An 18627-nucleotide genomic window follows, 5' to 3' on the forward strand; every position below is an offset into this window, starting at 1 on the left:
CCCTTCCTGGTCGTTGCGCACTCTACCCCCTACCGTCGGTCTGGGAGGGCGGAGACTATCACATGCTTCCTCCGACACACATGTGTACCCAGCCCACCGCTTCTTTTCACCTGGCAGCGTGGACTCTCACTGGGAGAGTGTAACGTGTGGAAGGATCACACTACCTCTCCCAGATCCTTCCCTTGCTGTGCAGGCGCCCCGACCGAACTGTAGGAGTCGCTGTTTACAACGACCAGGACCCCCCCCCACCGGCTTCCCTCCCGCTGACTCTGCCAATTGTGTCAGTATGACGGCCGGCCAAGCCGGAGGCAACGCTGACAGCCGGATTCGATACCAGTGTCCCTCGCGTTGGTGACGAGCGCTTAGTCCGCTGCGCCACCCAGCCGCTTTATTACAAACGTTATTAACGTGGCTATGATGCTTGGACATGTTGAAATCATTTTCATATGAAAGTCCATTATAAGTAATGCAGTTGAATTTTATTTTTGGTCTTTATTTTTAGTTTTATCTCATTTAAATTTTTATTTATTTATTTTTTACGGGAAAGTGGCTAAGCCACAGTCGACATTCTACTTATGGTAGAATTTAGAGTGTTAGATCCTATGGTATACATAGGAATGTTAAGGATAATTGGATCATTCTGGGATATCCGGTGGTGCAAGGGAGGGAGTCATACGCAAAGGTTGTGTTCATGGAACACAATCCTGTACGATTCTCGGTGGGAGGGAAGGGTAGGGGATTTTTATTTGTATATATGTATGTTTTTAAGCTCGGCTCTCAACGGGACCTCACAAGTGGGATGTATATCTATTATTGCCTCGCACTCCAGAAACATTACCAAAAATTACAATGCAACATGTATAGACTATGGCTAGTTTGAATATAATGATATGGAACACCGGGGGAATAAATAACCAACTCAAACGCAAAAGCGTGCTCACACTGATGAAAAAAGAACATGTGGACATTGCTCTGCTAAGCGAAACGCACATTCTAGGGAAAGACATATATAAATTAGCGGACAACATATACCATAATATTAGTCACTCCTCTATTGGTACGAGAACTCGGGGTGTAGCAATAGTCGTTAAACGTAAGTTGAATATTGTACTAAAGGGAGTATGGTCTGATGTAGAAGGTCGGATAACTATAGCTAAGATTGAACATAAGAACAGGAAAATAGCGTTGATAGCGGTATACGCCCCAAATTTGTACGAAGAAGATTTCTTCACTACATTAACCAATGCAATGTTAGACATTCCCGATTACTCATTTATAATAGGAGCGGATTTTAATGCCATCTGGAACCCAAGGATAGACAAATCTTACCTCGCCTTTTCCAGCGAACAAAAGAATTCATCGAAGGCATTAAAGGATTGGTCAAAGATTACAGGTGTAAATGACTTATGGCGGTTACTTAATCCCACAACCCGAAAGTACTCTTGTCGATCTGCGAGACATAATACACTATCCAGAATAGACTATGTCTTTGCATCACAGAGACTATTTGATAATTATGAAGTGGAAATGACACCCAACGCACTATCAGATCACTGTTATTTACTCCTTAAAGGTACATTTGGTATACTATCCTCCCGAGCCCCAAGATGGCGATTTAACTCGTTGCTGCTTAATAACAAGGAATTCATTACACAACTCAAAGAAGCTCTTATAGTATTCCAACGGGAGAATGCAAACTCGGTGCAAGACCCCAGAATAATATGGATGTCGGTAAAGGGAATGATCAAAGACTTCACGGATAGCTTTTCCTCCAAAATGCGCAAGAATCAAAACACAAAACTGGCTGAGCTGGAAACGCTTTACTCAACGTTATTTAATTCTCTGAAATACAACAACTCAACTCGACTAGAAAATCAAGTTAACGTACTAAAAATAGAGATCAATGCCATATACAGACAACAATCGGATATACAAATACGCAGCACAAGACAACAGCAGTACTCCCATGGTTCCAAACCCAGCCACCTATTAGCCATGCGATTAAGAATGAATGCAACATTTGCAGATATAACTACCATTAGAGCACAACAAGTACTTGTAACAGATCCAGTAAAAATAAACGATACATTCAAAGTATTCTACTCCGACTTATATAAATCAGAAATGACCTTCGATCAAAACAAAATGGACACATTTCTTAATCAAATTATTCTCCCTAAACTTTCAGAGGATGACGCTAAACAGTTAGAAACACCGATCACACTAGAGGAACTCAAGAAGGCCATAACCGCAATGAAAAGTGGTAAGGCTCCTGGAAGAGACGGTTTCCCATCAGAAATGTACCTTTCTTGTTGGGACATAATTGGCCCCTTATTACTAAATATGATCTTATACTCAGTCAAGGAGGGGAACTTCCATAAAAATGACAATATTGCACTCATAACAGTCCTCCTTAAAAAAGACAAAGACCCCAACGAGTGCGGTAGTTATAGACCTTTAAGCCTCCTCGGAACAGATATCAAACTGTACGCTAAGGTATTAGCCATCAGATTACAAAAGCATATGACGTCTTTAGTTCACCCGGACCAAACTGGCTTCATAGGAGGCCGCCTGATCACTGAGAACATAAGACGTATACTGCACGTACTTGATGCCGACAAGGAGGACACCATACCTAAGGCGATGCTGTCCCTGGATGCTATGAAGGCCTTTGACAGGCTGGAATGGTCGTATCTGTGGGCAGTGCTAGAAAGGATGGGGTTAGGAAAAGGATTCATCGATATGATTAAAGTATTATACAAAGACCCATCGGCCATGATTACAACAGGCACAATCATCTCCCAAATATTTCCGGTATCACGCTCTGCCAGACAGGGTTGCCCTCTTAGTCCCGGTCTGTTCAATCTATCATTAGAGCCTTTAGCACAATATATAAGACAATCCCAATTCATAGAACCAATCGTAATCAAGGGCACACAACAAAAAATCTGTTTATATGCGGACGATGTAATATTGTTCATGCAAAACCCCAACACCACATTGCCTCATCTGCTCAAGTTGATTGAGGACTTTGGGGATTTATCGGGATTTAAGATAAATTGGCCGAAGTCGGCTTTCCTTCCACTTAACACCCCTGCAAAAAAAGATACAACCCTCCCAGGACAGATACCGATGGTAAAACATTTCAGATGCTTGGGAGTGGAAATATTCCCTACCATAAGACAAACGGTGAAGCACAACTACACAAAAATCCAAAACAAAATCAAAGACGACCTTGATAGATGGGCAAAACTTAAAAACACAGTACAAGCACGGATATCAATAGTTAAGATGGATGTACTACCTAAAATCAACTTCTTCAGTTCAATGCTACCGTTACCCCCTCCAGAGGGTTACTGGAAAAGATTACACTCCTCCACATACAAATTTATTTGGAATAACAAACCACCACGTATAAAAAGATCCACCGCACAGAGAAATAAAGCAGATGGTGGCATGGCATTTCCAGATTTTTTCCTATATTTTAAGGCGTACACATTAAGTCCATTGACAACATGGTTTGACTCCCAAGCATTAGCATCCTGGAGAAAAATTGAAGAAAACATAGTAGCCCCACATAGACTGAAGGACATAGCATACACTAAACTACCAATCAAGCACTGTGAACGAAAATTTGGCCCCATAATTACTCATGCGATCCGGAAATGGCGTGAATCACAAAAAAAAAATCCTAACCCACAAAAATGGCACAATCACACTCCCTTATTCAATAACAATGCACTCTTAATTGGAAAACGACCTATAAGATTCCCTATATGGGAAGAGCAAGGAATACACTCATTAGGGGATGTTTTTAACAAACAAGGTTTTTGTAGTGATAAAGAAATACGCAAAAAATGTAATCTCACCAAGTCCACATGGCTTTTTCACAAACAGTTAGAGCTAAGTTTGAAGTCTCACGGTGTTCCATTAGACAGACCAATTGAACACCACAGATACCACAAATTCTTCTACGCAAGAGAGACATCGAGAGGTTTTGTTTCAGAATTTTATCATCAATTACTAACGTCCTCGTATGAAACCCTCCAACTTGACTCTGTCTGGAGGAGGGATATACCAGACCTGGAAAATGACTTTGATTGGCAAGGAGCCTGGGCAAATGTCCGACTTACATCAAGGAACCCGGATCATCAACAAATCAATCTTAACTATATTCACAGGACATACTTGACTCCTATAAGACTGTGCCGAATGGGGCTTAAACAAGATTCCAAATGCACCCAATGTGCAAATGGGGACGAAGGGACATTTATGCACATGTATTGGGACTGCTCACCAGTTAAGGCATTCTGGAAAGATGTGACCCAACAAATATCAAAACTCGTATCTTGGAATATACCTGTACACCCCTCGGTATTATTATTGAATGATGTTTTTGAGTTTGCAGTGAATCCACAGCTAAAGAGATTGGTTTTATCGGGTATCACAGTAGCCAAAAAGCTGATCGCATCACGCTGGTGTCAACCGGAAAAAATGTGCCGTAAAGTTTGGTTTCTTACATATCTCGATGTAATTTACCATGAAATATCTACAGCAAGAATTCTGGGTCTCAATGAATCCAAAATGTCAATGTGGTTAGAAGTGGTGGAGAGAATAAAAGCTAGCTTATAATGGTAGTGTCTGGTTAGGTGCGAGGGATAGTGGAGGTACTTCTCAAGGTGGGGTCCGGGAGGGGGGGGTTCGAGCTGAGCATATGTGTGTAGGTTTTTTTTAGATAACAGGTATTAGGGGTATATCTTATATAAGACAACTAACTAAAATGTAATCTCATTGGATGTGCCCTGACAATTAATGCTTGTATATCTTATCGTGTGTTGTCATGTTTGTTTATATGTTTGTTTAAAAAAAAATAAAAAAAAATAAAAAAAAAAAATAAAATACAAGTAATGCAGTATGATAACTACATCTCTGACGTTTATAACAAACCAAACCGTTTGAGAATCGGTTGAAAATGTAGCAGGCTATGGTTATTTCAATAGTACATGATGCACCATCTAGATAGACATTCATGTTATGAGTGGGTGTGTTGCCTGTGGCAAGATGGCCGCCATGTGGCAACGTCTGTCTCCATTGGCCGGCAGCGCGGGTGAGTCGTCTATTACGGTCACTAAGGTTGCCTAAGGTTTGCAAACAGTGAAAATGATCTAACAGTATGTTTAACACAAAGCTTAGGTAGCTATCTAGCTGTCTAAATTACGTTTAATTGTATTAACCTTGTGCCAACGCTAGCGACCATAATGCTTGCTAGCGTAACGTTAGCTTTCTAGCTGACGACAAACCAGGTATTATTCAGATATTCGGTGTCACTGAAGTGTTAATGTTGAACGCAGAACACATGGAGACATGAATAATTCCTACTTATCTTTTATTTATTAGAATTTTCTCGTCGTTGGCCGTCAGACGTGACATAAAAGGGATAAGCTGCACATTATCATATTTTAATGGACTCGGCAGAAGCGAGTGTTCGGCGTCGGCCACCATCCCTTATCCACCATCCCTTATCCACTATCCCTTATCCACCGTCCCTTATCCACCATCCCTTATCCACCATCCCTTATCCACCATCCCTTATCCACTATCCCTTATCCACCATCCCTTATCCACCATCCCTTATCCACTATCCCTTATCCACTATCCCTTATCCACCATCCCTTATCCACCATCCCTTATCCACTATCCCTTATCCACCATCCCTTATCCACCATCCCTTATCCACTATCCCTTATCCACTATCCCTTATCCACCATCCCTTATCCACTATCCCTTATCCACCGTCCCTTATCCACCATCCCTTATCCACCATCCCTTATCCACCATCCCTTATCCACCATCCCTTATCCACCATCCCTTATCCACCATCCCTTATCCACCATCCCTTATCCACTATCCCTTATCCACCATCCCTTATCCACTATCCCTTATCCACTATCCCTTATCCACCATCCCTTATCCACCATCCCTTATCCACCATCCCTTATCCACCATCCCTTATCCACTATCCCTTATCCACCGTCCCTTATCCACCATCCCTTATCCACTATCCCTTATCCACCATCCCTTATCCACCATCCCTTATCCACCGTCCCTTATCCACCATCCCTTACTATCCCTTATCCACCGTCCCTTATCCACCATCCCTTACTATCCCTTATCCACCGTCCCTTATCCACCATCCCTTACTATCCCTTATCCACCGTCCCTTATCCACCATCCCTTACTATCCCTTATCCACCGTCCCTTATCCACCATCCCTTACTATCCCTTATCCACCATCCCTTATCCACCATCCCTTATCCACCGTCCCTTATCCACCATCCCTTATCCACCGTCCCTTATCCACCATCCCTTACTATCCCTTATCCACCATCCCTTATCCACCGTCCCTTATCCACCATCCCTTATCCACCATCCCTTATCCACCGTCCCTTATCCACTATCCCTTACTATCCCTTATCCACCATCCCTTACTATCCCTTATCCACCGTCCCTTATCCACCATCCCTTACTATCCCTTATCCACCATCCCTTATCCACCATCCCTTATCCACCGTCCCTTATCCACCATCCCTTATCCACCGTCCCTTATCCACCATCCCTTACTATCCCTTATCCACCATCCCTTATCCACCGTCCCTTATCCACCATCCCTTATCCACCATCCCTTATCCACCGTCCCTTATCCACTATCCCTTACTATCCCTTATCCACCATCCCTTACTATCCCTTATCCACCATCCCTTACATAATCTATAGTGTATTTATAGACCAGACGTGGAGCTCCCTCGCTGCGTCCGTCACCAGCTCTGGGAGAACAAGCAGGCGAGGGACTCTAGGAGATGAACGGAGTGAGACGTGACGCTGCTTATATCAGTAAAAGTAGAGGAGGCTTGATTGATTGAGCATCAGATTTATAATAATAATAATAATAATATTATAATAATAATAATAATAATAATAATAATAATAATAATAATAATAATAATAATAATAATAATAATAATAATAATAATAATAATAATAATAATAATTAGGGATGCTCGATATTGGCTTTTTTACCGATACCGATATAGGCTACCGATATTGTCCAACTCTTAATTTCCAATACCGATATCAACCGATACCGATATATGCAGGGTCCCCCCCCCCCCCCAAAAAACTGAATAATTTCAGGTAATTGACATTACATATCTCTTGTCGTGGAATTAACACAACATTATGCATACTTTTGACAATAAATAAAATCAGAATTTGTTCTTACTTGCTTGCCTGGGTAAATAAAGGTTATAGAAATGTAAAAAAAAAAAAAAAAAATGCCGATATCGGCCGATAATATCGGTAGGCCGATAATATCGGACATCCCTAATAATAATGCATTCAATTTAAAGTGCACTCTACATTTGGAAACCAAATCTCAGAGTGATTACAGGGTAAAAACATAGACTTTAAAAACATAGGCAATTAAAAAAACAAGGCATAAAAACATAAAAAAAAGGGGATAAAACACACAAGACGTGTATAAAAAGGTTAAAACTAAGGGAAGCCTTTTGTGAAGAGGTATGTTTTAAGTCCTCTTTTAAAGGAAGCAGTGCTCTGAGGTGGTCAGGGAGGGCGTTCCACAGGCGAGGAGCAGCCCAGCAGAAGGCCCGGTCGCCCCCCATGGTGCGGAGCTCGGTCCTGGGGGGAAGGAGGCGGTCGCCCCCAGGGTGCGGAGCTCGGTCCTGGGGGGGAAGGAGGCGGTCGCCCCCAGGGTGCAGAGCTCGGTCCTGGGGGGAAGGAGGCGGTCGCCCCCAGGGTGCAGAGCTCAGTCCTGGGGGGAAGGAGGCGGTTAGTGTTGGCGGAGCGAAGGTTACAGGAGGAGGGTTCTGGGGTGAGGAGATCTTTGAGGTAGGGGGGTTTGCAAGGCGACAGTGGCCCGGGAGGTAGTAATAATAATAACACACTTTACTTGTAGAGCACCTTTCATACAGAAACTGCAGCTCAAAGTGCTTCACAACAGAAAAATACGGGCATAAAATGAGCACATAAAGTGCAGACATATAAACTCACAGTTTTTCACATTAGGATCTAACATCCCAACAGGCCACCTGGTTTATGGTTTGATTCAGTTTAAAATAGACAATAATAAAAAGAGTAAACCTGAGGTAGAGCAGTCGTCTGGTAATCCAGAGGTTCCCAGTTCGATTCCCGCTCCCCCCCCCCCCCCGGGCAGGGTGTCGAAGTGTCCTTGAGCAAGACACTTAACCCCTAACTGCTCCCGATGAGCAGGTCGGCAGCTTGCATGGTCGCCTCCGCCGTCGCTGTGTGAACGTGTGAGTGAAAGAATAATGAGGAACAAATTGTAAAGCGCTTTGGATAAAAGAGATATATAAATGCATAATTGACCATTTACCATTTTGAAGTCGGAATGTCATTCAGTGGATCTTTTTTAAAAGGGATTTTTGTTATATTTTGGTTGCATACTGATGACATATTGTACCTTTTTTGATTATTTTTGCGAAAAACGAGGGTAAACTAGGCTAATGATTTGGCTAGTTTTGACATAAAATTCGGAATTATTTTAATTTACAATATTGAAATTGACATTCCTGATATTTAAGCAGTTGATTGTTATTGCAAGTCAGTTTCGCTAATGACGTGAATGCATTGAGTTTTGAGGACTGAATTAATTTCCCACCTGTCATCCCTCTTCATATATCCAGTCTCTTTGTACTGGTTAAATCAAATCAAATCAAATTTATTTATAAGGCCCGACAACACACGTTAATGTCCCCATGGGCCGTACAGGTCTTCTTTAAACACGTCAAGAAGAAAACATAACAATAAGTCAAGAACAGAACAAGAACACCATAAGGTCCAACAAATTTAAAATAAATGCAAAATAAATGAATGAATGCAAACACTCCCAGACATACCCCACGTGAAGGTAAGGAAAAACTCACTAAAACCTAACAATATGAAGAAATGCACCACAGGCAGTGTGGAGGAGAGAAACCTTAGAAGGGCCATTCAAGGGGGGATCTCCCTTCTTAGATGTCGGTGATAGTAGTGTTGCAGACGGACAGTTGGTAAGCATGCACTCATGTGTGTAGTGAAACACAGATGAGTGCATGCAATAACAACTGAACATTTAGAAAAATTAAAGATAGAGCTGATAGCGATAGCAACTGAACATTTTGAAAGATTGAAGATAGAGCTGATAGCGGATCTATTTGAGGCACAGGAGCGGCGCAAAGAGTAATGTAGTAATGATTGTCTTTCAAATTCCCCCTTCAAATGCCTTGGTATTATTCATACACTGCATGATAATAGCACCACCCTGTGGCCATAAATGCCAACTGAAAAAAAAAAAAAGTCCTGCATCAAGGTGTGGGCCTCAGGATGTACTGAGGTACAACTTAGAATGTTAAGGCAACAATTCAACCTTTGGTGGTGTTACACATTTTTCCTACAATGCCAGTTGATTCTGTAACACATGAATAACCAATCAATATGATATATTGTGATACAGCTAACTGTATTGCATAACAACATTTATATTTAAGTTAGAGTTGTTCCGATACCAATACCAGTATCGGAAAAGCCGCCGATACTGGCTAAAATGCTGGTATCGGTATCGGCGAGTACCCTCTAATGCTGCGCTCCGATACCATATGACGTAATTTATCAACAACACTGTGGTCTGTTGAGTAAGCATTATAAAACAAACGGGTGCTTAATCGATTAAAGTGTCAATGCCATTTGTCATTTTAACAGCAGATACTTTCTTAAATGTCATCGTCCCGACATAGCGGTGTTGACGGGAAGCTCATGGGTTCGCTTGGTGGCTGGTGTTATTAGCATTGAACAGCTAACCGAAAGCTAGCTTTAACATTACCTTGGCTAAAGTTGGGGCTATTCATATAATCCAGCAATAATGGCTGCAGACCTGCAAGCAAAGTACAGCAAGTTGGCAAAGGAGTATTCGTTAAATCACAATGTCACCAGTAACGTTACAGTCTTTTCATATACAGTACCGGCAGCTCATGCTATGCTAACTCAGCTCACGTTGACGTAGTCATTGAGACCACCTCGCGTACACAATTAATGACATGTTGCGGACAGCCATATCGGTGACAATGTTTAGCTTTTAGTGCCAAATGATAAGAGTCTGAGGCGGAGTCTCAAAAGAGAATGTTGAATATTTATTGTGCAAAAATCAAAACAGATCCGACTGCTACTGAAACGGAGCCTTGTAGACAGACTGAGTAGGGTATATCTGCAGAGCCAGTGGGTAGCGTGTGCAGCAACGTATAATGTCCGTGTGGATCATTGGAGTAGGGTATATCTGCAGTGCTGAAGCCCCATACTCATTGATTAATGATACTAATACAAATCTATACAATCACCTGTTGTTGAATAAATACCATTACTTTCTAGTTATTACTAAAAAAACAGTATATATAAAACAGTATTTGTAAAAAAAAAAAAAAAAAATTATATTTATAAAAAATTTATATATCGTTTTTTTTTTTTTTTTTTTTGTATGCACTGGTATCGGATAAGTATCGGTATCGGCCGATACCCAAAGCTTAGGTATCGGAATCGGATCGGAAAGGAAAAAATGGTATCGGAACATCTCTAATTTAAGTCACACATTTCATCATGAAGGTCTGCTCCTCTTTTCACTATTTTAACCCTTTCACTGCCACACTACAGAGGGTTAACCGTCGGTAGTGTGATAGTAAAGGGTTAACCTTCTGTAGTGTGGCAGTGAAAGGGTTAACCGTCTGTGTATTGTCGCAGTGAAAGGGTTAACCATTTGGCAGTGCTGCAGTGAAAGGGTTAAGCTATCTGGAAGGAACTGCACACATTCATCCCAAAATAGAGACAGATGGAGACAATTGCTGTCTGTTGGTTAATTATCAAATTACAACCTAATGCAATTAGTGCGTTTGCAAAAAAAACACCACATCGCTAATGGAACGTATCGTCACGGCCATCGGAAGGCGATGTATCCGTCGGTTCCCAAAAGTTCAGCCCGTCAGAACATTCTGTCCGTGGAAAGTGATGAGCGAGGAGAGGCCGGTGCGCTAATAGCCGTCTCCAACGAGCCGACGCTGTAGTCATTATTAATTTAATTAAAACCAGAGGCAGACGGACAGACGCGGTGGATCGACTCAGGGAACAAAATAAACATTCTGAACCGCTTGTGTCTGGATCGTTACGTGGCATTGATTGAATTGGATCGTTGACTTAGAACTGAGTTAATGTATCGATCCAAATCAATATATGGCCACAGCCCCACAGTGTGTCAGGCCCGGACTGGCCATCGGGAGCACGGGGAGTTTTCACGGTGGCCTGGCCTGCACAGATAACAATAAATCAATTTAAAAAAAATTATTATTATTATTATTATTATTAAATTTTTTGCCCACAGTCAGGCCACTGAACTTAGAAGCAGCCAGGCCAGTGTTTCTAGTTGCGGCGGCGTGATGGTTAGGTAACCTAGGTGGGGAACAACCAGGAGATGATCACTGCGACAGAGGGTAACTCAGTCTAAACTCACACAAGTTGGAGAACTCTCTCTCTCTCTCTCTCTCATGTGATTGGTGGACCATTACAAAAAAAAACTAAAAATCCATCAGAACCAGTGTTGTTGCTAATCATTGACACATGCTAGCCTGTAATAACCCCCCCCCCCCCCCCCCCCCCCCAGAAAAATCCACTCTGCATTTGATATATTGAAAATATTAAATTTTTTCGTTTTTTTAACAATAACTTGTGATGAAACACTGGCATTTAAAGGGTACAAATTCAAAAAATCCTGCACCAGAATGCAGGAAATTAAGTCTTTGTAACAAAAACAAACAAAAAATGCTTAAAAAGTGGCCTGACTGGGGCTATATTTCGCACTATGTTTCCTGGCCTGAATGATTTCCCCAGTGAGGCCCTGGGCACTCACAGCCCTACAGTGAGCTGCCCTACAGTGAGCTGCCCTACAGTGAGCTGCCCTACAGTGAGCTGCCCCCTACAGTGAGCTGCCCTACAGTGAGCTGCCCTACAGTGAGCTGCCCTACAGTGAGCTGCCCTACAGTGAGCTGCCCTACAGTGAGCTGCCCTACAGTGAGCTGCCCTACAGTGAGCTGCCCTACAGTGAGCTGCCCTACAGTGAGCTGCCCTACAGTGAGCTGCCCTACAGTGAGCTGCCCTACAGTGAGCTGCCCCCTACAGTGAGCTGCCCCCTACAGTGAGCTGCCCCCTACAGTGAGCTGCCCCCTACAGTGAGCTGCCCTACAGTGAGCTGCCCTACAGTGAGCTGCCCTACAGTGAGCTGCCCCCTACAGTGAGCTGCCCTACAGTGAGCTGCCCTACAGTGAGCTGCCCTACAGTGAGCTGCCCTACAGTGAGCTGCCCTACAGTGAGCTGCCCTACAGTGAGCTGCCCTACAGTGAGCTGCCCCCTACAGTGAGCTGCCCTACAGTGAGCTGCCCCCTACAGTGAGCTGCCCTACAGTGAGCTGCCCTACAGTGAGCTGCCCCCTACAGTGAGCTGCCCCCTACAGTGAGCTGCCCCCTACAGTGAGCTGCCCTACAGTGAGCTGCCCTACAGTGAGCTGCCCCCTACAGTGAGCTGCCCCCTACAGTGAGCTGCCCTACAGTGAGCTGCCCCCTACAGTGAGCTGCCCTACAGTGAGCTGCCCCCTACAGTGAGCTGCCCTACAGTGAGCTGCCCCCCCCCTACAGTGAGCTGCCCTACAGTGAGCTGCCCTACAGTGAGCTGCCCCCTACAGTGAGCTGCCCTACAGTGAGCTGCCCCCCCCCTACAGTGAGCTGCCCTACAGTGAGCTGCCCCCTACAGTGAGCTGCCCCCTACAGTGAGCTGCCCCCTACAGTGAGCTGCCCTACAGTGAGCTGCCCCCTACAGTGAGCTGCCCCCTACAGTGAGCTGCCCCCTACAGTGAGCTGCCCTACAGTGAGCTGCCCCCCCCCTACAGTGAGCTGCCCTACAGTGAGCTGCCCCCTACAGTGAGCTGCCCCCTACAGTGAGCTGCCCCCTACAGTGAGCTGCCCCCTACAGTGAGCTGCCCTACAGTGAGCTGCCCCCCCCCTACAGTGAGCTGCCCTACAGTGAGCTGCCCCCTACAGTGAGCTGCCCCCCCCCCTACAGTGAGCTGCCCCCTACAGTGAGCTGCCCCCCCCCCCAGCACGGCTCTCCGCTCCTCTGACCAAGGAGCGCTCGTCGTCCCCCGGACCAAACTTAAGGTCAAAGGTGAACCGGGCTTTTTCAGTCGTAGCACCTGAACCGTGGAACCCAGGTCCGCTGATAGTGTGGAGTCCTTTAAACAGGCTCTTAAAAACCTTTCTATAATAGTCAGGCGGCCTTTAATCGATCATGTATGCGGTGTAACATTTGTGTATGTGGTTGTGTTATTATTTTAATGAGCTTTTTGTAAAGTATTTTCTACAAGCGTTTAATTGATATTATGTGATGTGTGTGTGTGTGTGGTTATGTTATTTTGATAAACCTTTTACTGCCTGTAAAGCACTTTGTGATTTTATAATCTAGAAAAGCGCTATACAAATAAAATGTACCTTACCATATACCTACTAATATACTATCATCAGATTCTAGTGGCTCAGGGTTGCAGAATTGTGGGATGCCAAAAGGGACTAAACACGTTTAGCAATTATGCCACAACAATGTGGAACGCCCCCTACCCACAGCCGTAAAAGAATGTGAATCCCTACCCTCCTTCAAAACCGCTCTCAAAGAGCACCTACGGGAGGCCGCAATTAGAAACTGGCCCCGGTAAATGTCCAAACATCCCCCCCCCCCCCCCCCAATGTACAGTTTCCTCCCCCTCAAATGTATATATTCTCTTTTAGAAACTGTCTGTAAATAAATAGTACTGTATATTTGTATATCTGGATGTAACAGTACTGTATATCTGTATGTCTTGTATGTCATGAATGTCATTATGAATTGAAAATGTGGGACCCTGATGTAAACAAGACGAAAGTCTTTCTCTGGTCTGCATCCCCTTAACAATTGTGTGTATTGAGCCGTAGTGTATTGTACCCCATTCTGCAATCTGTTAATAATAAAATGTTCTGTGTTGCAGGATGTTTGTGGTGCAGGCCATCCCCGACAGTAACCTGGTGCTGGTGGTGACCCAGGCGGACTGCGACTGCTCCCGGCAGTACGGACCCATCTCCCTGGAGCCCAAGGAGGTCAAATATATCCTTCCGCCTGGCATTAGTTGAAAACGATGAGTCCACCTTTATTTTATTTTTTACCCTTTTTTCTTTATAAGCTAAACCGACAAAATACAGAATACTTTATGATGAAATGCGTGTTTCTGCATGAGCCCCTGAGAGTGTGCTCCATACAGTAAAAAGAAAAAGTAAGTAAAAAAAGTAATTAAGTAAAAAGTAAGTAAGGGAATGTTCAGTCAATATACATATATACAATATACAATACAGAGTAAAATGAGTAACAGTGAGGTACAATGCAGAGGTACAAAACTTAGGGTATAGGGTGCAAATGAGGTATGAATGTAGTGCAAATCTCTTTAATAATAGATAAATATAAAGTGTGTCTAAAGTGAGTGGTAAGGTGAGTGTTTGTTTAAAGTGAGTGTGTACGTTTGGATGTGTGTGCTGTGAGTGTAGATGATGGGTTGTTGATTGAATTGATTGATTGAAAAGTTTATTAACAGATTGCAGAATGGATACAGTACAGTACAGCTCAATACATACAATTGTTAAGGGGATGCAGACAAGAGAAAGACTTTCGTCTTGTTTACATCAGGGTCCCCCGTTTTCAATGCATCATAACATATATGACATACACAACATACAGATAGACAGTACTGCTACATCTATACATTTATGACATATCAGATTTGCAAATACAGTACTGTTTGTGATACAAAAGTGTCCAGAAAAATAGTGTATATACATTTGACGTAGAAACTGTACATTGGAGGGGTGGGGGGCTGTACATTGGAATACTGACAAAGCCTTACTTGGTCATTTACTGTACAACTGGGTTAGGACATTTGTAGGGGCCAGTTTTGAATTGCAGTCTCCCGTAGGTGTTCTTTGAGAGTGTTTTTGAAGGTGGGTAGTGATTCACATTCCTTTACAGCTGTGGGTAGGGTGTTCCACATTGTTGTGGCATAATTGCGAAACGTGTTTAGTCCCTTGTTTGAGCCGAATCTGGGTTTAACATGATTTGTGGAGCTCCCTCTGGTGTTGTGGTCGTGGTATTCACTGACCTGTTACATAGTGGCAGAGTCACTGAGCATCCTGTAGCACTATACCATTGCTACATTTTTGTCTCCAAAAAGTGCTTTGTAGAGTGACGACAAAAATGAATCTGTTTTTGGACAAATTAGATGAGCTTCTTAAAAATGTGGACTATCCTTTTTGACTATGCTCTCAGTATATTATTTTCTCTCTTTTAATGTCTAGTGTGATTTCTGTGTGCACATAAGAGTAGAGAGAGGTACAGTATTGCTATATATACACCATCCGTGATGCTATATGTAAGTAATACATATATATATAAATAATAGTTAAATAGATGTGGAATTGATTTCATGTCGTCAAAAAGGGTGTCTTTGTTTGTATACTTCTTAATCACGAGTGTTTAGGGTGTGATCTTCTTAACGGCAGGGAACATAATTCCACGGTGAAGTGCAACCGGATGAAGTCACAGAAGGTCCGTCGACGCCCGCAGTCCTGCCACGCCTACCATCCCAAGGTCAGTCAGTCCTGCCACGCCTACCATCCCAAGGTCAGTCAGTCCTGCCACGCCTACCATCCCAAGGTCAGTCCTGCCACGCCTACCATCCCAAGGTCAGTCAGTCCTGCCACGCCTACCATCCCAAGGTCAGTCAGTCCTGCCACGCCTACCATCCCAAGGTCAGTCAGTCCTGCCACGCCTACCATCCCAAGGTCAGTCAGTCCTGCCACGCCTACCATCCCAAGGTCAGTCCTGCCACGCCTACCATCCCAAGGTCAGTCCTGCCACGCCTACCATCCCAAGGTCAGTCAGTCCTGCCACGCCTACCATCCCAAGGTCAGTCCTGCCACGCCTACCATCCCAAGGTCAGTCCTACCATCCCAAGGTCAGTCCTGCCACGCCTACCATCCCAAGGTCAGTCCTACCATCCCAAGGTCAGTCCTACCATCCCAAGGTCAGTCCTGCCTACCATCCCAAGGTCAGTCCTGCCTACCATCCCAAGGTCAGTCCTACCATCCCAAGGTCAGTCCTACCATCCCAAGGTCAGTCCTGCCTACCATCCCAAGGTCAGTCCTACCATCCCAAGGTCAGAGCCGTGACCTCCGCTCAATCTCCTCCTCCTCCTCGCCACTCGTTATTATAGCGTGGAGTTGGATTAAGTTAGATTAAAAGTCAGAGTGGTAGCACTTAAGAAATGGTCAGACTGCCAGAATGACTTGTAAACAAACGGCCTCTCCGGCATGGGATCACAACACGTATGTGTGCTAGTTTTACTAAACCTGAGTTTTTAGCTATTTTGATGCTGGATATTTTTGTTTACATTAGTAATGTTTGTACACATTGGCAAACTTTTTTTTTTTATGTATGTTACGAATCGTTTATGTCCCGTCTACCAGTCCAGCGCTTCCAGAACAGTACGGCATAAGCATACAGCCAAAACTCTATATTGGTGGTATGGTCCAATAGGTCTATATTACTACTATACCTACTATGCTAATGTATCTTTTCATTTTCATTTCAACCTTTATTTAAAATCGTAACCTTATGAGAAATGACGATTATACAAAATGTAAACAGTACATAATACAAGCAATATTCACCGAAAATTAAACACCAGAGTAAAAATAAAAAACGTTTACTACTTACTATACACTCTCGTTTGACACCGTTTGATAAAAGTGTTAGCTAGGGGTGCTCCAGTAGCACACCATGTTACCGCGCTGCGTCGCGGGACTCCGTGCTGCGTCACGGATCTGGTTGACTCTGAGTTCGATTCCCGGACTCGCCGTCATTTGCCGAATGTCTCCCCCTGCTCTCTCTCCCGTTTCACCCTACAACTGTCGGTCATGCTTGACCAGAAAAGCGATAAACGCTAAAAAAAAAAAGTAAAAAAAAAAAAAAAAGTGTTAGCTAAATTACTAAATTGTTGAGTGCATATAGTAGAGACATAGTATAGTAGGTAGTAATAATATTAGGGTTAATGTAGTAAATTCCTACAGAATCCTACAATAATCTAAGGTTATTGTAGTACAGGACAAATGGGATTGCTTATCTGGAAGGAGGACAGGGGGGGATCATGTTGATAGAATTGTTGGTCTCTTCATCTGACTTAAAGCAGATGAAGAAATAAACGTGTAGCCAGACAAACCATGAACTATAGTTCAATTCAACATTTATTTGAGCCAGAGGCCAAGGTGAATAAGAAGTTGCCTTTTGCATCCAAAAGATTATCAGAAAACATTAACAGGGCTGCCGTGTACAGAAATCACAATAAGGTTTGCATTCTCAAACCCCAATATGTACAGAAACAATCACTCGTTAACATAATTTGAACATACATTGACAATACTGTAAGCCCTTTTTGTATGTAAGTAAGCCTGGTTTCTAAGCTAAGTTTACATTACATTCTAACCAAACAGGGTGTGTCCATTTCGGCTTACTTACATACAACAGCACAGCAGCAGTCTCTCGATGGTGGGGAGCGGGGAGCACGCAGATCGGGGTTGGGATCTGGGCCCTAGTCTAACACTTTGTCGCCCCTTATATCTTATAATTTCTAGCCAATAATAGCACATTTTACTAATATGGTCCTCCAATCCGGCTGGTTCTTCTGGAGGTTGGGTCTTGTCCCACGGGTGGGGGCTGGTGTGATGTCATCTGGTGGGGTGGTGTGAATAGCCCCCTCCTTTGGGCCATAGCTTCTCATGTTTGGACAGAGAGGGGGCCTGCCTATGGCCCCCGTCGTCGTCGTCCTCCCGGGAACAGAAGGGCCTACCTATTACCATACTGTACTAACCAGAATTCTATAACAAGAGTGTAATCACCCTTCCTTTCATGTGACATTCTAAATGGTAGTATTCTTTGTAAGTTACCTACACCAACCTTTATTTACCAGATAATATAACAGTGTTAAATATACCAGGATTTAGATTGAGTCTCCATTTCATCTGTGGGGTGCAACTTATTTGCATAGTCTTTGTTGTCTCCTGATTACATTAGCTTGAGGGGGCTTTATGACCTGTAACTGTTCTCAGTCTGCTTATGAGAGGGGGTTGGTGTAGAATGTCTGTTTTTCCTAAATTATGACTCTCTAATTATTCACACCTATTAATTATGAAATTCAACGTCAATACTACCACATTAACTTACTAATATAGACAAGGAAGATTATTTGGTGGAAATGTGCACGATAGTAAAAGACAGTCAGATATTATTACAGATAGGGCCTTTCATTTTAAACTCTCTATACTTCTGACAAGTTACTTCTTATCGCAGGAAAACGCCAAGGACTGCGGGGGAGCGTCGGAGATCTCCGTGTCGGTGTCCCTCTTCTTCGCGTCTCTGGTCTTCTCCTTGGTCCTCCACAGGTGGACATAA

At 43.5% G+C, this 18627-nt stretch overlaps 1 protein-coding gene across 1 annotated transcript in view; it reads left to right on the top strand.

Annotated features, from left to right (window-relative positions):
- LOC311244795 (voltage-dependent calcium channel subunit alpha-2/delta-4-like) overlaps positions 1-18627 on the top strand; it is a gene marked incomplete at both ends in the record, with an annotated part of 181251 nt that extends 162624 nt beyond the window's left edge. The window contains 3 exons of the mRNA XM_084334483.1: positions 14123-14233; positions 15681-15768; positions 18526-18627. Coding sequence (XP_084190609.1) covers positions 14123-14233; positions 15681-15768; positions 18526-18627 — 301 coding nt within the window. The remainder of the gene's footprint in view (positions 1-14122; positions 14234-15680; positions 15769-18525) is intronic.

The sequence above is a fragment of the Notolepis coatsorum genome (assembly GCF_963971535.1).
Source record: "Notolepis coatsorum genome assembly, chromosome: 18".
Classification (NCBI taxonomy): domain Eukaryota; kingdom Metazoa; phylum Chordata; class Actinopteri; order Aulopiformes; family Paralepididae; genus Notolepis; species Notolepis coatsorum.